At 38.5% G+C, this 24,179-nt stretch overlaps 1 protein-coding gene across 5 annotated transcripts in view; it reads left to right on the forward strand.

The window, feature by feature from the left end:
• Positions 1-23,827, forward strand: part of DNAJC15 (DnaJ heat shock protein family (Hsp40) member C15) — a 33,414-nt gene extending 9,587 nt beyond the window's left edge. For 2 of the 5 annotated variants that reach the window (XM_064714332.1, XM_064714342.1), the window contains exons 2-6: positions 8,133-8,184; positions 9,607-9,680; positions 16,300-16,376; positions 18,239-18,309; positions 21,404-23,827. In XM_064714332.1, the coding sequence (XP_064570402.1) occupies positions 8,142-8,184; positions 9,607-9,680; positions 16,300-16,376; positions 18,239-18,309; positions 21,404-21,474 (336 nt within the window). In that variant the 5' untranslated portion in view covers positions 8,133-8,141 and the 3' untranslated portion in view covers positions 21,475-23,827. Of the gene's footprint in view, positions 1-1,000; positions 1,203-1,601; positions 1,760-5,022; positions 5,046-8,132; positions 8,185-9,606; positions 9,681-16,299; positions 16,377-18,238; positions 18,310-21,403 lie in introns of those variants that run through there. The other 3 variants (XM_064714313.1, XM_064714321.1, XM_064714352.1) reach the window with 3 other exon arrangements.
• Positions 23,828-24,179: the final 352 nt, after the last annotated feature.

Here is a 24,179-nt window from a genome sequence, read left to right on the forward strand (position 1 = left end):
CACACAGCTGTGCCACGCTGAGAGGAGCTTCGGGAGAGAACCATAACCACAGACCCAGCTGCTTTCATTCCTCCCCTTCCGGCTTCCAAGGAAAACAAACTACTCTGTTTCACTCCTGGCAGAAGATACGTTTTCCTCATGTTGATTATCTGGTTTGCTCCGTGTAATCGATACGCTTCCTGTGGCTCTCTGTCCAGAATCAGCAGCAGTGGTGTGGCTGGTGGTGTGAAAAAGATGTTTTGAGCACTGTTCTCCATCTCAGAGTGTGCCTGGATGTATTTGTATGGACCAAAGACCCAGTGTCTTTAGGAGTCCAATTTTGCTTGGGCCCTTACAATGACATAAAGTATTTCCTGTGTTCATAGATTATAATTTCCTTACAAAGGTGATCAAGCACCTGACAGGGGCAGATGCTTTTCTGGATTTGATACTTGCAAAGGAGGAAGAATTTGGCTGCGGTGAGCAGGAGACAGTAGTATTTGGGCAAAACAGCTTTGAATTAATGAGAACAGAATCTGTCCTGTTAAGGGGTCTCAGAGATCAGCTTGGAAAACTAATGAAGAGAGACCATAAATTTCAAAACTTTCAATTTATTGTTTTTTAAATTGAGTTTGCTAATCAAGAAAGTAGTAAGCAACATGCTACTCTCCATCAGTTCTATGCAAATAAATGAATAACAAAAGATTAGCTGGGGACATTTTTATTGATTCTAAGATAAGTTTTAAGTTTCTAAGAAATCCAATTCCACTGAAGGTTTAAAGAATTAATCATACATTATTGTATGTTATATGTCCAATGGAGAAGTAAAAATGAATGCACTTCTTGAGGAACAGATCATCATGCAACTTCCAATGACTTCTGTTCAGTAGAAAGTTAAATTTATGGATCTTTCTGAAGTTAATGAAATGCTGTATGTGGTAAGCTCTCCTCTGCGGTACTTTACAAAGATACTTAAGAGATGCTCAGAGGAGCAATCGCTGTTTGAAATAGGAGGGAGGGAGAGTCATTCTTTTTGTCCAGGCACACCGCTTAGCAAGCCGCAGATGATCCCATTCCATAGCCAGCGCTGCCAGGCAGGAGGGAAGGAAAAGCAGCACAAGGGAAGAGTGGCTTCACTGCTGTACGGACACAGGGCAGAGCATTTCACTGATTGTGCTGTGGGACAAAAGGTGATGGACAACTTCTGCTCAGGGAGTTATCAGGTGAGGAGCACTTCCAGAAGGGTGAGCTACAATCTAAAGTGGCGGCTTTTGCAGGGAATCGAAGTATAAAGACAGTGAAACATACACGGACATCAACTGAGGTGCAAGCCAGCATGTAAATTTTAAAACGCATTTTAGCGGTTTTTTTTCCCAGATTATTTACGCTTTATTCTTTCCTTCACATATATCTCCCCCGCCCCCTCTTTCTAAAATCCTGTATTCTGAAGATGGGCAGGAATATTTTCCGTGTGGCCTGAATGTTTTGCCCCTCCTGATCCCATGCGCTGATAATCCCTGATGCCCGCATTGATTATCCCTTATCGCTCCGGTTCCCGCTTCTCCCGGGCTGCGGCGCGCCTGCCTTGGCCGCGCGAGAGGAGGCCCTTCGCGCTCCGTCCTGCCGCGCTGTTTGTCCCTCCGGCCCACCCGTAGCGTTCGCTCCTCTTCGCGCCATCATGGAGGGCGCTGCGGCCTCCGCCGAGGGCCTGCGCTACGCCGAGTACGCCCGGGCCCCTACGGGCGCCGGCAAGGGCCAAGCCGAGCTGGACCGGGGGCTGGTGAGCGCACGGCGGGACCCCCACCCCCGGGGGCGTGAGGCGGCTGCTGCCCCGTCCGCAGCCCCGGCCTTCACACGTGTGAAGGGTGACGGGTGTGAGCGGGGCGGGGGCGGGGGCCGGGGCTGCGGGCCAGGCGTGCTGCGCTCCCCTCGGGCCGGGCAGGGGGCCGGGGGCTGGGGCAGAGGGGCTTGGGCCGGTGCCGCGGGTGCAGCTGCAGCGCGGGCAGCGGGCATGGCCTCGCAGCCCTGAGGGGAGGGCACACCCGGGGTCCGTGAGTGCTCGTGGTCCCGGGGAACGACGGAAGGCAGAGGGTCTTCAGTCGGGAAGTTTAATTAGTGTTACACGGCCGGTGTGGAAATGTTGGCTCTGGCTTACTGTGTAAGCACACGGATGCGGGTTTTGGATACCGGGGTAGGGTGAAAGGGGAGAGAGAAAAGAAGATGTGAATTAAAGCAGACTTGAAAGAGAAAAAGAGGAAAAGTGAGAGAGTAAAGGAGATCACCAGTCCTGGTTCCAGACTCAGTCCAGTTGATGAAATGTCCTGGGGGTGCCTGGGGATACTTTTCTATGGATAGGTTTTCCCTGCCAAGAAGACAGGTTTCTCTCTGTGAAATATTGGAAACCGGCTGGAGGGCTTGGGGGATCCTTGGTGGTCTTGATCCCCTCTCTACAGTCCGTGCCCAGTGCTTGGCCTCATCCTTGCACTGTACTGTGTTTACCTCCAGGAGCTGGAGCAGGGAAAAGCGCTGCCCTGCCTCTGCATGGCCCCCTTCTCCAGCCACATCTTGTTCGTTCCCACAGCCAACAATCCTTGGTTATTCCCAGCAGTTCTTGTCTGTCCCAGGGCCAACAGTCCTTGGTTATTCCGAGCAGTTCTTGTCTGCCACCACCGAGAGCCATTGGTTGTCTCCACAGCCAGTGTGTGTTTGGAACATGCACATTAGTCCCTTATCTGCTGGGATTCCACAGCAGGGTACATGGGAACGCTTCAGCCCCAGCACTCACAAACAAGGCCAGAAATTCCATTCCCTGCCGTGAAAGGTGATACCTGATATGTTTTCACCCACTGTGCAAATGTTATTACCACAGGCAGGTTTGAGTGTTGAAGGTTTTGTAGAGCTCTGTTTCAGACAAGTAATTCTTATCTGGTACTTTGTGCTGTGGGAAAGGCTGGTGGAAACTCCAAAGTTTCCTGTGCTCTAGAGGAAAGGATGCTGGGATTTTATCCCAATTCTTCATTCCTGTCACTTCAGCTAGTTCAGGGAACAGTGAGTTCCCATTGGAAAAGAGAACTGGGAAAAGCACATGGCTTAAAGCCCCAGATGGTGAAGTTTTCACATTTTTTAAATGGCTTAAAGTCTTACTTGCCTAACCTAATTGTGTGTGTGAAGTTGTCTCTACAATATTTCTACTTCTTTAAAACACAGTTTTAAAAATCACAGTTCTCTCAGTTATTTATTCATTGTTACTACAGTCTAGGACTTTTTTTTTTCCCCACAGAAAAGTCTTCCTGTGTATTTAACAGCAAGTGTGTAATCTTAAGAAGCTGGCTCTGAAACTCATTATTGTCATGGCCATTCTCCCTGTGGAATGCTGGCAGGGAATTTCTAGAATTTTGTTGAGTCTTTGGGCCTTCTTACCCATCAGAGATAAAAGCTGCATTTGGAGTTAGCATGGCTTGCTTTGTTGTGTGTATTGTCATGTTCTTACTGAGAGGTCTGGAGACTGAAGTGGGTCTTTAGAGGACTGAAATCTGAATGTCCACAGCTTTCTATCGAATTTATTCCTTAGTCCAGGCTATTAGCTGAAAGTCACTTGATCACGGTCGCATTTACTCTCGTAGTTCTCTTACAAAAGCGTTTGGAGCAATGGAAGAGCAGCAGTGGAAGCATGAGGGGTCTCTGCTGAAAGATCACCCACAGGAGCCTTTGTTAATTAGTGCATACCCAAGAAGATTGATTTGAATACCTTATGGTAATTGTTCTATTAGTGCATCTTGCTCTCGTTCCATTTCCTATGAAGAACTATCCAGAACTGTAGTTGTAGCTTTATATACAAACCAAAAAGGTTGCTGGAAGTTAAAGGACACAAAATGACGTGAGAATTGTGTCAGTATGGAGAACAGCATCTAACTGAAATTACTTTTAATTTGCTGTTGGAAAACAAATTAAATTTCATAGGAAGATTAAGACTAGAGGCAGACTACTAGATTATGAAATCAAATTGGTTCCATAGAGTTTATAATGTAATCCCACTTTACAATGGTTCTGCCTCCATATAGTGTTAGAAAGGTAGTTTGCTCCAGACGGTATTCCAGTAAACTCTGAGGAATAGAAGCCTTGTTCTATCTTCCATACCAAACAATCATTTATATTTCCAGTCAAGAATTTTTATTTAAGGGAATATCTATTTTCAGAAATGTTTTTGTACACTTAGTTAATATATTTTTGTATCCTACTTCTTAGCAGTGTATAGAACTAAAAAAAACCCCACAACAAACAAACCAAACCTTGAAAATGTTTAGTTAAGCAATTTATACTTGTGTGTATTTAGTTGAATGTAGGTACCTACTTCCTATTTTTTGCTGGTCCACGATTAAGCATGGATTAATTGCAAAATGCCATTCAACCCATGAAGGCAAATTAGTATTTTCTCTGTGCTTTTTATTCTGTTCTTCTCACTGTAGGTTTCTGAGGCAAAAGACTGTAGGACTGCTGGTGTGTGTGTGAATCTTAGTAGTGAGGAGAGCAGAATATTTTTCATTTGACTGAGAAGGCTGTTCCACTAGTTGTAGTAAAGAACCAGTATAAAATCCAAATCGTATGCAGGCAGATAGGTTTTAATATTTGGGAAGCATTTACATTTGCAGCCTATTGTCAGATGTAAGAGTGTTGTGCTGAAGTTTTAAAATGATGCATTTGAAATTCTCCTTTTGTTTATAAATTTAACTTTTTTCTACTTCGTAGAAGAAGAAGAAGCTCTAATGCTAAGAACTCCATATGTAATTTTTAAAGTATATTTAAGTTAGAAGGGCACCATGGATTGGGGATTCACAAAATTAATATCTCATCCTCCCCTTCTTCTGCTAAAAAATTATGGCTACTGGAGAATTAAATATTAAAGGAATAAACAGAAATACTCTGTTTTCTAACATACTGTGTGTTAATTAATATGCTTTATGGTCTTTTTTTTTGCCAAATGCTTAGGTAAACCAGGTCTTGGCAGTTGCCTTTCTAATGGTTGTGTTTTCTTACACTGACTTCTGAAAAGGATTAAGAAAATTCAGGTATTACAGATTTAGTATAACTTTTTCATTAGCTTCCTTTAGCAGGGTTTCTTACTGAAGACTGAATTATATTGTAAAATTAAAATACTGAGATCAGCAGAATAGCATGGGGTTGATGACTAACCTTTGGGAGCTGATTCATTGAATAAAGAAAGGGACAGATGTTAGTTTTTAATATTTTATTTCTTGATTTTTCCCTCTTGAATTGTAACATAATGATTTCATTTAAAATCCACATCTTGGAAGTTTCTTAACAGCATTTTTGGAGGGGGGAGAAGGTCAATTCTGTCATAATTGAAAGTCAGTGTGTATGTATTTATTTCTTTATACCTTATGAAATGCAATTTCAAGCAATAGGAGACAAAAACTGTCATGGTGGTAGTTGTATTAGCATGCTGTAGATGAACTGCTGCCTTCCACAGAGAGAGCGAGTTGCTTTCATTTAATATTGACGTGAAAGGAGTGCATTTAATTAAAGCTTTGGACTTTACATTTCAAAGCACCAGGCTGACCTTGACTGATTCTTTTAAATATTCAGCTGAGTTGAGAGAGCACGGAAAAGGAAACTGAGTCAAGTTGGACTTGAAGAATTTACTGGTTAGTACTTGAAGTTGCCACTGCTTTTATGATAGTCTGTGTCAAGAAAAAGACCAAACTTGCAATCTCACACTGATCCAAATTCCGTCTTTATCACATGTGTATAGTTAGGATACATTCACACCATAACATTCACGATGCTTTGGTGCTTCAAGTTATCACTTCTTTGCTAATATGTGGCAAGTGACTCTTCTCTAACATGCTCATAATGCAAATAAGGTGAGTTACCATAAACCAGTATTTCTCAGATTTTCTGATGCCTCACTTAAATGTGCAGACAGTCTTTTGTTCCTCTCTGGCTTGAGCTTTGTACCGGTTTTACCAAGTTTTCTGTCTTGTCTTTATTTCCACTTCATCCTGCATCCTGCTCCTATTCAAGGGCTGCTGCCATGGGTTGTTTTTACCTGCTGTACTCCAGGCAGCAGTAGCTTTCCACTGGCTGCTGGTGCTTTCCACTGAGATTGGACTAATGCATTCCAGCGGACATGGCGACTCTGTCAGAGGCCCTCGGGGGTCTCTGCATTGTTCTCCCAGATTACTGTGCAAAATCACTTCAGCTGCCTCTGCACTGAACTGACAGAATCCTGGTGTTAATAGTCTGGTCTCTGTGCTTGGTCTTGCCTGTGATGAGGTGTCTGCTGCTAATGCCTTGTTGGAACCTGCAAGTCTTGTAAACTGCTGACTTAAACCACCTTTTTGGTGGCAAAGCAAGTATAGCTTAATTTCGACAATCAAAGGCTAATAATTTTTTTTTTGCCAGCGTGATCTGTTTCACACATTGTTGAGCTCTTAATTGACTGTAACCACTTAGTAAAAGATTCTTGCTGTCAGTCTGAGTAAGTCAAGGAAACTCTTGAATATTAATCCATGGTCGCAAACCACAAGACAGAATAATATAGAATTCCTATAGGGTTAGGATATTTCCAGAAAGGTGGCTGTTTGTGGTTTGTGTCTAAGTGGAGGAATCTTTTTTGGATGTTTGAGTATTGAGAGCCTGGGAAAACTGATTTATGAGAAGAAGTGAAAAGAGTTTTAGTTTAGTGAGAAGATGAACTGTATGCTTCACAGTTTTACATCATCTACCATTTAAGATAACATCCTTAAACATTTTCATGGGGAAAAGACGAGAGGAAATTTTGTGGAACTGAAAGGAACAACAGACATAAAGCTACTATATTATTTTTACATTTAGAAATGAATGCTACTATTGAGACTGAAGACCACGCTGAAATGGAAGAATTAAATTACAAAAATGTAATATACAGGCAAATATCTAAGGCAAAAATTCCCCCTCAGGTAGGTGTTTAGTTAAAATCTGCAGCATCCAGATGCTAGATCTGGAGGAATACAGCTGCTTCTGCTGGTGACCTCAGAGGAGGCTGGGGCTTTTGTCCTGAGCTCAATGCTACAGGCAGCAGTCACAGCCACTGGCCTTCAGAGCCAAAGCTGTAGGAGCCACTGGGCATGAGCGCAGCTCCTGCATCTTGTACAGCTGCCTCTTGCTGGGCAAGTTGCCAACCCATGGTCTAAGTCCTACTAAGCCAGCTCTAGGAAGGCTTTGAAAACAGTATTTCTGAACTCTTCCCCTGCTCCCACAGTCTAGAAATGAGGTTGGGTACAATTGAAAAGAAAGTATATTTTAGCCCCAGAAATCTTAGTGGTAAAGGCACCTGGGTTCCAGATCCAGTTACTAGGGCATTCACATTGAAGGTATAAAACGTATAAACCAGTTATGGGATAATAGTGGAAGTAAGTCATATATAGAAGAGACAGTCTGGTGATAAAAGCATTTTCACTGTCATTATGTTTTGAATTCAAGATAAACCTAATCTGATTTTTCAGGTTTCCTAGGGGGAAATTCAAGGCATTATTGAACTGTTGTATGATAAGGCAGGTAATACCACAGATGATTATTTCCTTTGTTTCAAAGATTGCATAGAGGCTTTTCAGAAGGGGAGAGCTTGTTACCCTTCCTGAATTCTGCAAACATGTGAGAAGGCAGTTCTTTCTTCAAGATTTACTTCATATCTTTCTTCAACTTCTTGATCAACACAGGAATACTTCTTACCCTTCTTGAAGTGCCTGACTTTTTCAATCACTGCGTAGGAAAATACATTCATCTGATATGGGAGTTAATTTTTCATGTTTTTGTAGTAAACTGATACTTTGTTTTGTAGAACTAGACAGCACAGGTAATTTCAAATAATGCTGTGTGGTTTTATGCCTTGCATTTATATCAGTGCATACTATGAACTGACTTCAGTGTGTGTTCACTGATTTGTTAGTGGGTAGTTCAAGTTAAACCTGATACAGTGGTGAAACTATAAAATCCAACAGCCGGTGGAATACAGAACTTACTTTTGTTGCTTTCATAGCTTGTAAATGAAATGTCCACATCAGACATCAGAACTGCTCCTCGTTAAAGTAAAAGGTGTGTAAATACCAAATTAGAATTCACATGTTATTCTGATTCCTGTTTTTCTGCTTTAGGCCAAGACTATGATAGCACTCGGACTTGGCGTTGCAACTGTTGCGTTTGCAGGTAAGGTACATTACCCGCAGAACTCTCACTTTGTGAGCTGTGGTTTCCAAAATGGTTAATGAAGTTTTTATAAGTATAAATAGTGGAAAGTGGAAGGGTTGCTCGAGAGTACTATGGAGAATTGTATCCACCTATATAAGTCATAAGAATTGTGTCCACCTTCAAAGTAATAAATTCCAAAATTGTTTTTGAAAAAGGTGGAGAAAGCTGGATAATGTAATTTCATGGACAGCAGCTAAAATGCTCCATCTGCTTTTTGTCTGCAAAATGAAAGGTGAAAAGTTTATTGAATTAATAACATATTGCAGTGTAGAGGCCCTTTAGTACAGAAGAGTGCAACAAGATGCTGTGATGATAAGGTGATACTCAACAAATTGAAATAGAGGAAAATAAAAGGTTTTAGTGACTAGTGATTTATCATACTAACTGTTTCCGTACTACATTTTTTATTACATGAACTCTTTGCATCTGGACTGTTTGTTATTCTGAAAAATGTGTTCTAGTATGAAGACAGGGTATGAGTTTAACATTAAATAATGGTTAGCAGAAAGCATTAAGAAGACAGTGAGGTAATGGTACATCGCAACATTTCAACAGAGATAGTCTAATGTAGTTTTGACTTCTGTGTTACCGTAGGCACAGGCTTAGATCACTAAAACTTACAGATATGTGTTGTAAGAATGAATGCAAGATGCTATTTGAATGAAGCAGAGCCACATTTTATAAATAGTTTTTCCATTGTGTGTAATATTAAGTTACATTGCTAAACAATAGTTAAAACAGTAATTGAGGAGAGAGGATTTACATGGAAAACCCTCCAGTAACATGGCATAAATCTTAATTCTGGTGTTGATAGAGCTGCTTTGTTCTTCTGGGAGCACAGCCTTACAGGAATCCCTCTAGTCTTTCCTGGCTATAGACACTCAGTGCTAGTGGGGAGTTGAATGGCTCTGAATCCCAGAAGATCGTCTTTTTCTAACGAAATTAAAAATTCAGTATTTACAAGGTGTGTAATTAAGCATACAGCATCACAGCAAGAAACTTGTAGTACATGGATTTCTTTTTTTGAAGACATAACCTTTGAAGAGTATTTAATAAATAATGTATACCCAAAGCTAGTGTTTCGAACCACCCTTTTTCTTAAAGTTCACAAGGCAGGTATCTTCATTTATCATATTGAAATGTATTTAAATCTATTTATTTAGTGAGTTAAATAGTGAGTAAACACAATGGGTCTTTGCAGTCCATGACTAGGTTTTCAGATGCAGTGTACTAAAATTCTTCTCCCTCTCCCAATAGTTTGGGGTTTTTTAAAAACAAAATTCTTTCTGCTGTAAAGTGATGAACATAAGTTGGAGCTTGTTTGTGGGGTGTTTTTTTGCATTTTAGTGAATATTTCATTTAACCTCCATATTTTTTTAGGTCGTTATGCTTTCCGTGTTTGGAAACCATTGGAGCAGGCAGTTACAGAAGCAGCAAAGAGGATTTCGACTTCTGTAAGTTTGGATACTACTTTATGCTAAATTTATGATTTTGTATTTCAAGTATTCAGAAAGGAGATATTTTATGTTAAATACAGTAAAGTGCCAGGTAGATATTTTTTTCCCAGGGTAGGGCTGCTCCCTGCTGTGTAAGTTCTGGCATGTTATCTTCTATATTTTAAATCCCTATGGATGAAGCTGTATGAAACGATGTTTATGAGTTTGATAAACAGTTGCAGTTTTTTCTACTGATGTTCCTTGTTTTGGAACCCTTTACTAGTAAGTGTAAAGATAAATTGTTCAAGTATGTGGTGAGAAAGTCACTAATTCCTAAATATTGCAAAGTGATGACACGCAGTTTCATTTCCAGCAGCTAAGAGTGAAGATACAGTGTTTTAGATACAGTGTTAAAAATCAGGAAGACAAATTGATGAACTTCTAGGATGGGTTGCCATGGAGATGGGAGAGCTTGTGTGCTGGTTTACATAGGAGTTGTCTTTTTCTTCTTCCCCAGCTAATTTGAACTTTTAACCAGGCTTTTGTTCTTTGGTTTTTTCCTGCTGGTTAAAAAATATAATAATGAGGTAAAAAATCAAGAAGTAGAGTGTTGTGTGGGTTGCATATGCAGGGCATATTTGAGAGCATTTACTTACTGCTTCAGTGGCTATGTTTTCCTCTGGTAAATAAATACATGTGTTCCATTCCTGTTTGATTGAAGTAATTCTCAGTGAGCTAGATGTCTGCTTGTTGCAGAATGTTCCTTGAAAGTTCATAGTCTGTGTACACTTACCCACAGCAAAAGAATGCTATTCCCTCCATGATGCTGATGGGTGAGCATGTTCAGGGAGTAGTTGTTGCAGGTTATTATTTCCTGAAAAATATACCAAAGGTAGGTTTGGTATATTTTTCAGGAAATAATTAGGATATTAGGATATTATTTCAGGATATTAGCATTGTATCCACTAATGTTAGGCCAGTTGCAGCACAGAGCCTGTCTAGACAGACACTGAGGTCCAAATTCATTTGCCATCTGTACTTGGTGTTCCTGTGCTGAAGGTGCAAGCTTGGTCAAGGCAAGCTTCCTGGGGAGGAGATTCAGCTGTCCTCTTGGGGCTGTGTGTTTGCTTGCCGTGTGTTTCAGCCACACACAGTGCTCCTAGAAAACTTCTTTTGCTCTCTGTCGCTCTTATTGCATTGCTCTTGTGAGACCACTGTCAATTTTTTTTTTCCTATTTCAAAAAAAATTTTTGAGATATTCCCATATTGCCTGCCAAAACAACAGAGGGGACTTTAGGTACTGTGAATTAAATTGCTTTCACATGATAGAGATACAGGCTGACTTGCAGACTTGCTAGATGTAGCTGGCAGTACATGTAGCTTCAGAGTATGGAGCGCTTCAGTCTTCACCCTCCCTCCCTCCCTAGCTGTTTTACTCCAGCCATTCTTTTTCTATCCATTTGTAGATACAGGCTAGAGAATCTAAATTCAGATACATTCACATAAGAAAGCATGCAGTGACTCTTTTTAACACATTGAAATGTGACATGCCACTGCATGGAGAGGTGTCTGTTCCTAGGAAACTGCACCCCTCAATACTGACTGAGCCAAGCTCATTACAGACCTATCTCATTTTTACCTCTGACTTTGAGTCCTGCAGAATTCATGAACAGCCATAAAGAGCAAACCAGGAGCTTCTGCATTCTAAGTGTTCTTAGTCCCTGGAGCAGTATCCTCTGTCTGCTTTCACATCCTGCCTTTGTGCCCAGAATTGTGTGTTGATTTCCAGTAGGGTATCTCTTCTGCTGTTCTATTTCTGTACTTGAAAGTACAAGTTTTCAGGGTAAGATGAGATCTACTGGAGACAGTAAAAACTCTCTTCCTCTTTGCCATTTACTGTGTGTATTTTCTGGCTTTATATTTGTAAGAGGATAGTGATAATATTTTTCTTCTACAACCATGGTCCAAATTCAAGATCCTTGTATAATTCTTGGCCGAGATGATTTGATTTTTACTACTCTACAACTACTACTTTCTCAGTTTATATTTCAATTTTTTTCTTCTTCCCTTAACAATGGATTATTTTCTTTAAAACAGTAGAGAAAAGATTAAATGCAAAAATCCTATATAAGCGCTTATTCTCCAAAGTGATAATTTTAGTAGTTTCGCATGACTTTGTGGAATATGAAGCTGCTGCATTTAATTAGTGAATTAGCACTTTCATCACGTTTCTTGATAGCATATTGCCCTTTACACTGTACTGACAAAGGTTACCAAGAAGTTGGTACTTCTACCCGTGCTTACTGAAAAAAAAAATCTCGTGACCTTCAGTGTCTGGGCTCAGCTTTACTTTGCTGGGTTTCTATGGTGAAGGCACCTAACAATTTTCAGTGCTTATTCTAGCTTTCTAGAATGAAACCTTGTCCCTCATGGCCTTCTTTTCCTTGAGAGTCTGTGAACACCTGACTGTTGAAAAGCCAGCTGCCTCCCTCTGTAAACCCCCACTCTTCCTCCTCCATTTACAATGTGTCCCCTGCTCTGTTTGCACTAGAAATCACAGCTGATGTTGATCCCTCCCAATCACACAAGGTAATACAGACGCAGTTTATTCATTCTGTCTCCTCACTAATAAATGGTTTGGGAAACGTCCAGCTGAGCAATTTTGAAGTGATAATTTAAAATGTTCCTTGCTGTATCTTGAGGATTTTACACTTTTTATTTACTAATGTAAATAAGTAACATGTACAGTCAATAACTGTACTCATCTTTCAGTCAGAAATAGTAAGCAGAGGCAAGTAAAAGCTTAATTTTGAATTTTTACATCTCATATAAGACAGTCACTTTATATTTAAGAATATGTGTTTGTAAATGCTTCTGTAATTTAGTCTTGAAGTTTTCTACCATCTTTCTTTCAGTGGAGAAAGACACTTGAGGAAACATTGTATTTCCACTCTATGGCAAGTCATAATGCTTGCTCCCACAGAAATGGTTTTTTAGTTTGTGTGTAGTTCTGTCAGTGGTCTCAGTGACACGGCTTTGTTTCTGCGTGTAGTTGCATAGCTCTGAGTAGTCAATTGGCTTTTCTTCCTCAGAATTAGTGCCATTAGTTGTACTATTAATATTTCCTTAAAGTGTGAAATAAAGAAGCAAGTATTTCGGTAGCATTCATTACCTTTCTTTGTGGAATCAATGATATTGAGGATTGAATGACAGATAGAAGATGTTGAAGACAGACACAGAAATTCTAGGCCAAATAAACTATCAAAATACTCAGATCCCACAATCATGAAACTCTGTGTTCCATAAGAAAATGATGTCTTCTGTAGCACATCATTAGGTTTTCTCACTGTATTTCCTTCATTGGATCTGATTTTGCTCACTCATGGAGTTCTGAATTGAGCGGTAAGGGTAGCAACTGTCTCTCTTGTCCTTAATTGAAAATAAAGCTTCTAGAGAACAATGCAGTCCATTTTATAAGATTTCTTTCCTAACTGAAGTTAAGGAAATTAAAGTTGATATTAGCAAAATTGTATGTTATATCACAGCTTCTAATAGTTTGTGGTTCTAGTTTTTTTTTTGTGTTTGGTTTTTTCCCTCTGGTGTTTGTTCCCTTTCTGGTGGAGGGCTGTGTTCATCCTGGAACAGCCAACATACAGTTTTCAGAAAAATTCACTATTCCATGTAATGTAATGTATGGTCTCAGCTTTGGTGTTTTCACTCTCTTATCTGGCATGGAAACAGTGATTATGCTTGTGATTATGTGCTATGGTAAAAAAAAGTATCTTGAAGATGTCATGGTCTCTGTGCATTGGATTTTCTTATCTGGTTGCTTTTGTGAAGATTTGCAAGACAGAATAGATGTTTGCAAAGCAAGTGCCGCCATTTTCTTCCCTATGCCCCAAACCTATTAATAGCATTTGTTCAGAAAGGAGGATTTATATAAATTGCTAAACAGTAATAATGTGCAAGGAAATTAAGTAAATTAAATGATACCTCCTCCCCTTCCCCCAAATAGTACAAAGGAATGAAGAGCTCATTTCAATGATTTTTCCAGTACAAAATTTTCTTTGCAATTGCTGGAGCTAATAAATAATCAAGTGTCTAGAGCTGCCTGCTCATCAAGGAGTTCTCAAAACAGAAAAATATCTTTCCAACCATTACTTAGAATTTACAACTAGGAAAAAATGTTTTAGTTTGAGTAGCATGTAAAAATTCTTTCATTAGGGAACTAGAAATTTGCCTACGTGTTGCCTAAAATGAAGTCTCAGTGTTTTTTCCTCTTTTTTCTAACCAATGGAAAAAAATGCTTTTATGTGTAATTTCCTTTTGCTTTAAATTCTGCTTAGGATGGAGATCTTAATTTAAGAATTGATTATTGCTTCTACATCCTTCACTTACGAGAAGAAAATATTTTTTCATGGAGACCAATTCAGCAAACTGTTTGTGTGTGAAAAGACAGAGGTTACAGAATTTATGTTTTCATTCCTTTTGGAGCTGAACCGAGGCTTCCTAAGGTTAGAACAGTGTCCAGGAAGTAGGCTTTAAAAACATGAAAAAATATTTCTGAATGTAAGCTTCCATCCATTCCTCCCTAGTCTCTCGCTTTTAATAGTGTTTTAGATGAAATCTACCAAGAACAGAGACAAGCTGTGTTAATTTCAAATGCTGCTCTTCTCTACATTAATAGCAAGCTAGTGTTCTCCTGCATTAGAATTGTATGTCAGAGTTGAAGGGCAGAGAAGAATTCAGGAAACCACCTGCACCTAGACTGCTTTGGGAGCAAATGTTTCTGGAAAAACTTTCAGAGAGCATTAAAGTACGCTTTTCTCTTTTGCTTGTAGTAATTGTTGGCATTGCTGCAAATTTCTGTGCAGTTCTGCTATTCTGTTCATTAAATTATTGTCATCATTTCCCTTCAGAGAACCAGAGGAACGCTGTGTGTTCCTTTAGTGTTGCACCCTCTAACCTGTCAGGTCCATGTTCACTTTTCCAGACTGGTTGGTGTTTCCCTGTAGTTACAGAAGTGGCTCCTCCACAGATTCTCATTGTTAGCATGGCATGTCCACAGTTCCTTCAGCTTTGATACCTGTAGGGTTACAGTAGTGGTTACTTTGTTCATGGTTTGGGAGAAGGAAAATAAAGTTCCTTTTGGGCGATAACAACTCACTAAAAAAATCTCTTCTGTGGTTGCATGTGACGTTGTGGTAGCAATAGGTGAAGTATTTCTGAACCATGCTTTTTGGTGAATATCTCTCCTAAGCTTAAAGGCTTTTCTTAGATATCATAGACAGAGCCCTTTAAATGCTATATAATGGTTTTGAAATTATATAAGAGAGCTTGTGTAGACATAAGGCAAAATTCTCACTGAATATGAATGGCTTTATTTAGTGAGAAGAGTGTTTTTTCAAGGGCCAGGCACATTTTACTTGGGGGTAATGGGAATACTTAAAAATAGTCTGGGCTCCCAGGCCAGACTTCCCTTTGACAGCAACAAAAGAAGCTTATTTTCCCTCAGTTGATAGGTTTTTGCACTAAGGAAAAGACTTTAGTCTTGTTGAGTGATTTCTGTGTGCCAGTTCGCCAAGGCTTGGAGCTACATCTGCTACCTCTGGGACTTACAGCAACATTCACATTGTGATCACTGCTAACCATCAATGATGGTTCCACAGGTTTTTTTCATAATTTAAATAGATTTATGGTAGACAAATATACTGTCAACCCATTCTCTATGACAGTAGCTGTAATGATTTGCTCTCATCTCCATCTCTATTTTAATGTTCTTCTCCCACTGTTTTTTCTTCCCTTCTTAAAACAGTGGATAAAGTTTCATAGGACAATGAGTTTAAAAAATTAACCCCAGGTCCTGTTTCTTATAGTTGTCAGTCATTGGTTTTGAAGGAAGGATGTAAAGACTTAGGGTTTCCCTATATATTTCACTATTTTCCAATGTTCCCCAGCTCAGTGGTTTCCTAAAACAGGTTGTGGCTTTATGCTAAGCCTTTGTTTTTTCCCTTGTTTCTTTCTGTTTATTTTTCTTGTTTCTTATTTTTCTTTTTTTTTTCCTTGTTTCTTTATCAGGATTCCTTCAAAGAACTCATGATACACTTTTTTGAAGTAACATTCCTTCACATCAAATCTATTCTTATATCTATTGAGATTTTTTACCAACTTGCTTTGTAGAAATATCTGTAGTGATTGTCCCTAACATCCATGTATGCCAAAATGTTGCCACTTTTGGCATTTGTCATTGTGATGGTACCAGTGCTGTTCTCAACAATTATCCTACTTTCCCTCCCATGCCCTCCCCAACACATGCACTGTACCATCCTATGCTAGTATGTACTTTGATTCTGGACTTTTCTCCTGGAGGCAGGATTTCAGTGGTTGTGGCTATTAATATCTCTTATTAACAGTAGAAGATTGTGAAAACATAGGTAGGTTTTTTTAAGTTGTTTTTCTGTATATGTTATCACTCAGGAGAAGTCCTTTCATATTATTTGGTTTCCAGTCATTCCATGCCTTTGAAATAAATTGTAGATGGATATAATGCTCTGAATGAGGTCACATAACTACAGTTTAGTTCCTGGCACCTTGTGCATGAACTAATTATTGCTTTTTTTCCCTTTCTTCTTTGTAGACTCTTTCATCATACTATAAGGGAGGATTTGAACAGAAAATGAGTAGGCGAGAAGCAAGTCTTATTTTAGGTGTAAGGTAGGTGTGTTGCATCAATATGTTTTTGCTTCAGCAAGTATTGAATGAAACAGATGCATGTTGCAAGAATGTGGAATCCGCTTGCCAAAATCATAACTTTTTTTGTAGAAGACTTCTAATGGCTTATAAATTATTCTAGTACTCTGCTTAAACTAAAAAGCAAACAATAACATGCTCAGAAGAAATGTGACTTTTGTTTGGATTGAAGGCATGGTAACATACTGCAGTGGAGAATTGTTCTGCTTGTGCCCTGGATCCCTTTCAGCAGAGCCACTCTCCACCCAGGCATTTCCCAGCCTCTAGCATTGCAAGGGAGATTTCATTCCCAGTACCAGGCTCTGAACCCATTCTTGTGGAATTTTGTGAAGGGTTCCTGTCAGCCCATTCCTACAGCCCCTGTAGGTGCCTCTGAATTTTAGCCCTGCCTTCCTGCATATCAACTGTTCCCACCACAGTGACAGACTTCTTGGCCAGTGGGTGATGTTAGAAGGCAGCATGATGGTGGTGTGAGTCACATTGCGAGTCAAGGAAAATGTGATTTTAACATTATCTATTTTTCTCCTAGTGATAAAGAATCTTTAGAGCCCATTGTGGGATAAACAATATCTCATAAAGTAAGGAAATTTGAAGTAAACCCCTCTTTTCACAGTTGCTTCTTTGAGCAGACCTGCATGATCTTCTGTAATATTCAATTGCCACTTTTCCCCAGTTATGGTTTAGAACCATCTGAGCTTCTAAATGTGGTATAACATCTTTCCTTTTTAGTATTAAAAACAGTGGTACAAATCAAAATATAGATGATTGTTATTTATGGTTGTGTGATAAATCATTTTGGTTTTGTATCTATGTAATCCAAGACCCTTCACCCTCTGTTTGTTTCTTGCTTTCTACGTCACTTTCTGTTCAATTGAAGCATTCTTTTTTACGCAGTTCTGTGAACTAATTTTGCAACATACCCTAATTTCACTGTGACAGAATAATAATTAGAGAGGTTGTTTACCTCAGGAATTTAGGTGGGCTGATACCTTGCATTCAAGCTGTATCTACAGAAAGATTAATTAATTGAATCATCACTGATTAAGAAGTCACCTGAAGTGGAAAACACTGATTCATTTCTGCATACTAACAAATTATAAAAAACTGAACCATTCAAACTATCCTTTTGCATACAAGAGTTTTACTGTGTTGGCATACTGCATTCATAAGTGGTTATTTGTCTGGTAAGGTACATATTTTGTATTTAATTTAGGCCAAATACATATTTTATGTATGTCATTGAAGTAAACAATATTATGTAGACAACACCTGTAAATCAATGTGTCCCTGAATGTAACACATTGAACAGCTTTGCAAAAAATAACACATACAGGCATTATTTTCAGGCCCCAGTAGAAAGAAAACATATTTATAGCTGCTATAAAAATATTTACAGTAGAACAAAATGTGATAATATTAAATATTTGTTGTTTTGTCACTGGTCATAAAGAGATTTATTTTCTTGGAGGAAAAATTGTGTTTTCTGCATTTAATGCTAGAATAACCACCAGATATACCCTAGAACTGCTGGGGCGATCTTGTTTTTCCCCCCTCAAATTTTTTATTTTAAATGAGTGGATGTATTACATTCTACAAAAACCTGAAAGATACTTGTATGTGTCACATACACAGGCTTTTGAAAAATGTCACTCTCTTTGCCTTATGTGCCTTTGTTGTTGTTGCTTCCTCAGAGATGCAGTTTTATGTTTTGTCCACAAGATGGTGAAAATCTCAAGTTTCAATTATTTTTGAAACCAGTATAAGCTGTTAATTTTTAGCCTGAGTGCTCTGGCATTTCTTGTAAGCACTTCAATTTGTTTTTGCAGTCCATCTGCTGGCAAGGACAAAATCAGAACAGCGCATAGGAAAATCATGATTTTGAATCATCCTGATAAAGGTAAATAATTATTGCTTTTCTTAACTTGGGCTGGAAAGGAAGAGGCTTAAATGAGATCCTTTAAATTTTCTGACTGTGTAAATAACCACATCAACTGCAAATATTTGTTGTTTATTGACTTGAGCTTCTGTGTGTCATCTCAGATAAACTGAGCTTTATGAACCAGTTGTACTCATTTTTATTTAAAGTTGTTTTCTGTACTTGTGCTGCTTCGGTTAAGACCATGAGCTCGGGGACCAGTTTTCCACACTTGGCAAAAACTTCTTGAAAAATAAGGGAAAATAAGCTATAAAAATTTTACATTAAAATAAAATTCCTGTTTTGAACTATGATGGACCAGTCGCATGCATGAAAGTAATTTTCTGTGGGGAAATGTTTTGCAGTTACTAAGTACATCATTTATGAATTTCAGACTTTATGGAATTCACTTGGAAAGAATGTAAAGCTGGGCATTCTTGCTTTACTGGCCGGGTTTTTAATGTAAATTTATCTTAGGGAAAGGCTATTATTATAACTTTAACTACACTACAGCTGGTTGAGAAAGAAAGCCCATATGTTCATTGCTGTCTCTGCTTTAAAATAACAGATGGTGAAGAGTTGCACTGTATTTCAGAAGTCAAAAAGGGGAAATCAGAGGGTTTTTATTTCTTTTTGACAGAATTATAGGCTCCCTACCAGCATCCCATTTTAAGAAAATGAAAAGTGTGTCCACTGGCCATGGGAAGTGTTTAGTTGATGCTTTTCTCTCTTCATCCCTCAGTTTAGTGTGAAAGCTGTCCTGCTTGTTTGATTTCAAACTTTCATTTTTCACTCTTTTTGTAATGTATAAGTTGCACAGACCTAGAAAGGAAATTCTCGTCTTTGTTTCTAATATATTACAGTGGTCAAAAGTCTTTTAACCACCAGAGTTCCTATTAGGTCAAGTTTTATTAATAATGAACTTCTGCATTTTATGTAGCAGTATGTAGACACGTGAGCCAAAGAGAATTGTGAATCTCCATGTGGATATTGAGTGTATGTTAAGAGATGCTTCCTGTTAGGAAGATCCTAACAACCCTAACAAAGATTTTAGTGCTGCACTCTGAGAGCTTTCATGCCCCTGCAGCTGGGCACAGTGTAGGTTTGGATGGATGTAGTGAGCCCTCCTGTGTGATAGTGAGACACTGAGCGTTTTCTCAGTGGGAGCACCAGTTGTAGGGATTTGTGCTTCTCAATGCCCCTGAAGCTCTTCTGGCATGGCTGCAGAAAAAAACCTTAATATGTTCAGCTGCAGAGTGAGGGCCTGGAGTAATCTTGAACATGTGGCACCACAGAGAGGCTTGTTTGCTTGTGTATAGATCAGTTCTGGCTGTTGGTAGCACAGATGTTCATTTTAAAATAATATTCAATGATATAATGTAATTTTGAAATAATATTTTACCACCTGGAAATGATAGACGAAAGAGCAGTAATTGCAGATCTTAAGTTACATGTGTTCTGAGATCCAAACTGTTGGAGAGAGAAATATTAGATTAAATAAGAAATATATAGAAATTTGCATGAAAACATCCCCAGAGAGTACTACTGAAATGGTTGCTTGTTAATCTTTACAGTTCAGTTTTAAAGTGTTTTTATATTGATACATTGTATGTTAAGTTATCAGTTACAAATTTTTATGAAAGAACATTTCCTCACAGAAAAAAAGAAGAGAGAAACCTTTTGGACTTGCCTTAATTATAAACAAACACTTAGGCAATCATGAGATTGAATTTCCTCTCATTGGAGGGCTACAAAATTAATATGGCACTTAAGGATGTAAATGTAGTGAAAACACTTCCAACAGATTTGAATTTACTTTAGGATGCTGTATTCTAGACATGTAGAAAATCAATTCACATTTTAAAATTACTTGGAATACATTGTTTATTGCAGGTTTTAGTCTTTACTGTTTGTTTGATCCTCTTATCTACTCTGTGAAAGAAGCAGTAGTCAATGTAATAATCCTATTCCTTGCTACAAAGCTACTTGATTTAAGAAAATAGAAAAAAAAAATAATTCTTTTTTCAATAGTCAATTCATCACTCATCCCTTGCCCTGCCTCACTTTCCTCCAGTGTGACTTAGTTCTTAGAACTAAGGCACTCAACCAAGACCAAACCATGGAAAAAAACTTCTTTATTTTTTTTTTCTGATTGATATACTACAGTATGAAATTACACTGATTTGAATTCCTGCAGCAATGACCTAAAGAAGTCTTTGAGCAAGCCTCACCTTTTTATTTGTATGTGTCTACAACTAGCTCTGCATGTTTTTTCTATCATTGTTTTTTCTGATTAATAGAATGAAGAAAATGGTGAATGAAAAGAATTAGGTTGAACAAATGCCTTGGAAAAGGCTTTGCAATGCACGGTACTGCTGGAATCACATTTTCACATTAAAATATAGGTGTATTATAGTAAGTGGTGAGTTACTGATATAGATCTTGCAGTGTTGTTTTTGGTGACTGTGGGCTCATGGCTGGCACTCAAGGGGAGACTGAAAAAAGCCTAGCCACAAAAGGACTGCTGAGCTGTAATCAGATAGTTAGATGGAGCGTAGAGCAATGGCAGTGTTCAGCACTAGGAGTTAGAAGGTGTACCATGTTTAAATAGCTTTATTGTGATGAGTTCAGGCTGGGAACTCTGGGCATCTCACACAGGAGATGCTTGCATAATAATTCTTTGTCAAAGTTATTTTAAAATTTTACCTCTCAGTTTTTAGAATGAGCAGATGTAATTGCTGTTAGGTTTGAATGAATGTTCAGGACAGCTGACATTGCATACATTTGCAGTAGCATCCCACTGCAGATCTAAATCACAGGATGTAAAGTGATTTCAGATCTCAGTCTTCTCTCTGAGACAAGTTGTTCTGTGTTATTCTACAGTGATTTCAGTTTTGATTACATTTCTCATGTTTCCTTATCCATTAGTTTACTTCTTATCAATGTCAGTTATATCAAAAGGATCTGTGTAGGAAAGAGATAATAAAAATGAATAATAAAGAGATGCTGCAAGTGAGATAGTTTGGTATTTAATACTAATGTGTAAACAGTATTCTTTTCCCCTTTCTCTTCTCAGGTGGATCGCCTTACTTAGCAACCAAAATAAACGAAGCAAAAGACTTGTTGGAATCCAGTGCCAAAAACTGAAACCTGAAGCCTTGGGTCATAGGAGATTCAGCAGATACATTGTGCAATAACTTTCATGTCTGCTTCTTCTGCACAGTTTCTTAACATTGATTGTTCATATTTACTGTCATAATTAAAATGTTAAGATTATTTAAAAGGAAACTGAAATCTTTTACAGTTATGTAAAGTTATGTACAGTTATGCCCCTGCAAGGAGCAGGGAGTTCGAATGATGATCCTTACGGATTCCTTCCAACTCAAGATGTTCTATGATTCTGTCCCAATTTTAGTGTATTCTTACTGAATTATAATCCCTTACCAGCTTGGAAAAGTTCTTTTAACTGTGTTTTTTTCAGAAGTACTTTTTCGTTTCTTTTGTTAAATTTTGGATCTTTTAAAGTAAGAATTTTAAAACAGTCTGTAATATAGGGTTGTTTCTTCATTAGTAAAGAAACAACCCTATCTTTAGGGTCGCCATAAAATCTGTGACAGTGCATTGAGTCACAGGACATATGACAGACCCCGTTTGGCAAGTTTTCAGCACCACCTTACACTTGAGGTTGTTCATTTGTGAAGTAGTGGGGTTTGTTCATGTTCAGTGCAGCTTGAGAGCGGCAACTCCAGACAAAATGACTGATAGGACTGCAGACAGCAGCTTCCACGAGGTGTGTTTTTGGGGCTATGAAGGAGGATTCTTGGGTTTGGTTGCTTCTTTTACATATTAAAGGATCTCTGAAATTGTCAAGTAGTTATTTAGACATGCTTTTATTTCAAGTCACAGAGTATGTTTAATTTCTAGCAATTGGGGTAAACATGAGGTTTTCTGCAAGGTTTTCATGGCAGTGGGATTGAAGAAGTTAGGTCCACATGGCATGGTTTAGATGGATTTTCCAGGCTGCTGCTTGTCTAGGTTAGCCAAGTTGTATGAGCCTGGTGCAGGACTGATAATAGCAGGGAACAAACAAACAGGCTTTGCACATGGCTCCAGGAGCACTTCCTGGGTTAGTTCTTCAGTAATGCTCACATATCTGCATTATGTTTCATATCCCAGAGCACGCATACCTCCCTCCTTATGTAGCATCCTAGCAATCTCATGCTGGCTTTGGGGAATCCTGAAGTCATGGATCTCACACTTCAGAGAGAGCAAGTTTTAATTGACAGCTCAGTGTGGGTGCTTCTTGGGGCACTTGGCTGCTGCAGATTGCTGCCACTAAGTTGTCTGCAGTTGAGTTAAATCTCCTAAGCACAGACAGTCTAGTGCATTCAGTGCAAGACTGAAAAACCTTTTGTGTCCATTCAAACTCTATCATTAGAGGTACAACCAACAGCTTACTGAAGTGCTACAAATACAAAATTTAGATACTCCATTTTCTAGGTTATTTAGCCAGAGGTAAGTGGCTAAGAGCAGTTAATATGAGGTTGGATGCTTTAATTATTTATTCACCAGAACGTGCATTTGTAGTTCATCCAGTGATGAATGCTCAGATTATGTGGATTTTTCTTTGAAAGGAAGAAAAAGTATGGATTTTTTTTATCAGGTTCCTCACACTTTGTCACAATTCCTTACTTTCATTAAAGGGAGATGAAAAATTTTAAGTCGACCCTTAAAGAAAAGAATAATTCTAAGTACTTTAGAGACTGTGTTGCAATTAGAGTGGCAAGACATGGCACAATTTCACTGGAAAAAGTAAAAAAGACTGCTGGGAGAAACCTGCCTGGGAATAGCACATGCTGTACAAGTACTACAGTTGCATCATATAACTAGTGCTCTAATACAAGAATCTTGAATCAACATAGTTTATTCCTATGCAGTAGCTTTAATTGGTTCCTGTTAAAAGAGTAGCCATCAATTAATGCACATTTAGGGTTCGTCATTCTTTTCACTGGTGTATCAGTCTGTATTGGCAAAAAATAGAACCATGACAGTTCTCATGTTGGAAGGAGACAAATGAAATGGTGGTGTTGCTAATTTTCTGAAGTGGAATCTGTAAGCGATATGAGTCATTGTGCAGAATCAAAATGATGTGAATGGTAGGTGGTAAAAACATTCTGCTTAATGATTTTGAACTGACTAGCTGTTGTTTTCATATAGCTACCTTATTTTTCCTGGATAAAATGTGTTGCAGAGAGTTGTTCTAAAGTATCAGTTAAAATAGATGCATTAAAGATGGCTTTTTGCTCTGTTCTTAAAAATGAACTTCCCATGTCTTTGTAAGAAGTAGAGGGTTTGTATTTTTCTGTGAGATTCTATTGTTGATAATTCCCTTCCTGATAAAATTATTTATATCTGATTATTTTGGATGAAACACTTTTTTCTGCCTTTCAGTTATGAGAGAGATTGTCCTTAACAAAAAGAAATAAAACTGAGTTCTGGTTGTGCTTTCTCCATTATTTTTCAGAACAGACTATTGACTGCTTAAAAAATTTGATAAAGTAACAAATTAATTAAAAATTCAGCAGATTAACTGACTTCTCCTATCTCTAGAAAATGCTGTAAAATTAATGAAGCTAATGAGGAGCAGTTGTAAAAGCATCACACATACAATAGCATATTTTTTCTTGTCTGTTTACCTGCACAGCTTGCTTTACCTACTAAGTGATGTTTAGAAGGATGAATATATGACAAGGAAAGGCAAATCATGGAAGTGCTGCTCAATTTGTTGTTGATAGTCAGCATGGCAGGCTGAGAAATGTCTTTGGATACTGCCTTGCGAAATAGCACCTGGA

The sequence above is a fragment of the Zonotrichia leucophrys genome, chromosome 1 (assembly GCF_028769735.1).
Source record: "Zonotrichia leucophrys gambelii isolate GWCS_2022_RI chromosome 1, RI_Zleu_2.0, whole genome shotgun sequence".
NCBI lineage: Eukaryota > Metazoa > Chordata > Aves > Passeriformes > Passerellidae > Zonotrichia > Zonotrichia leucophrys.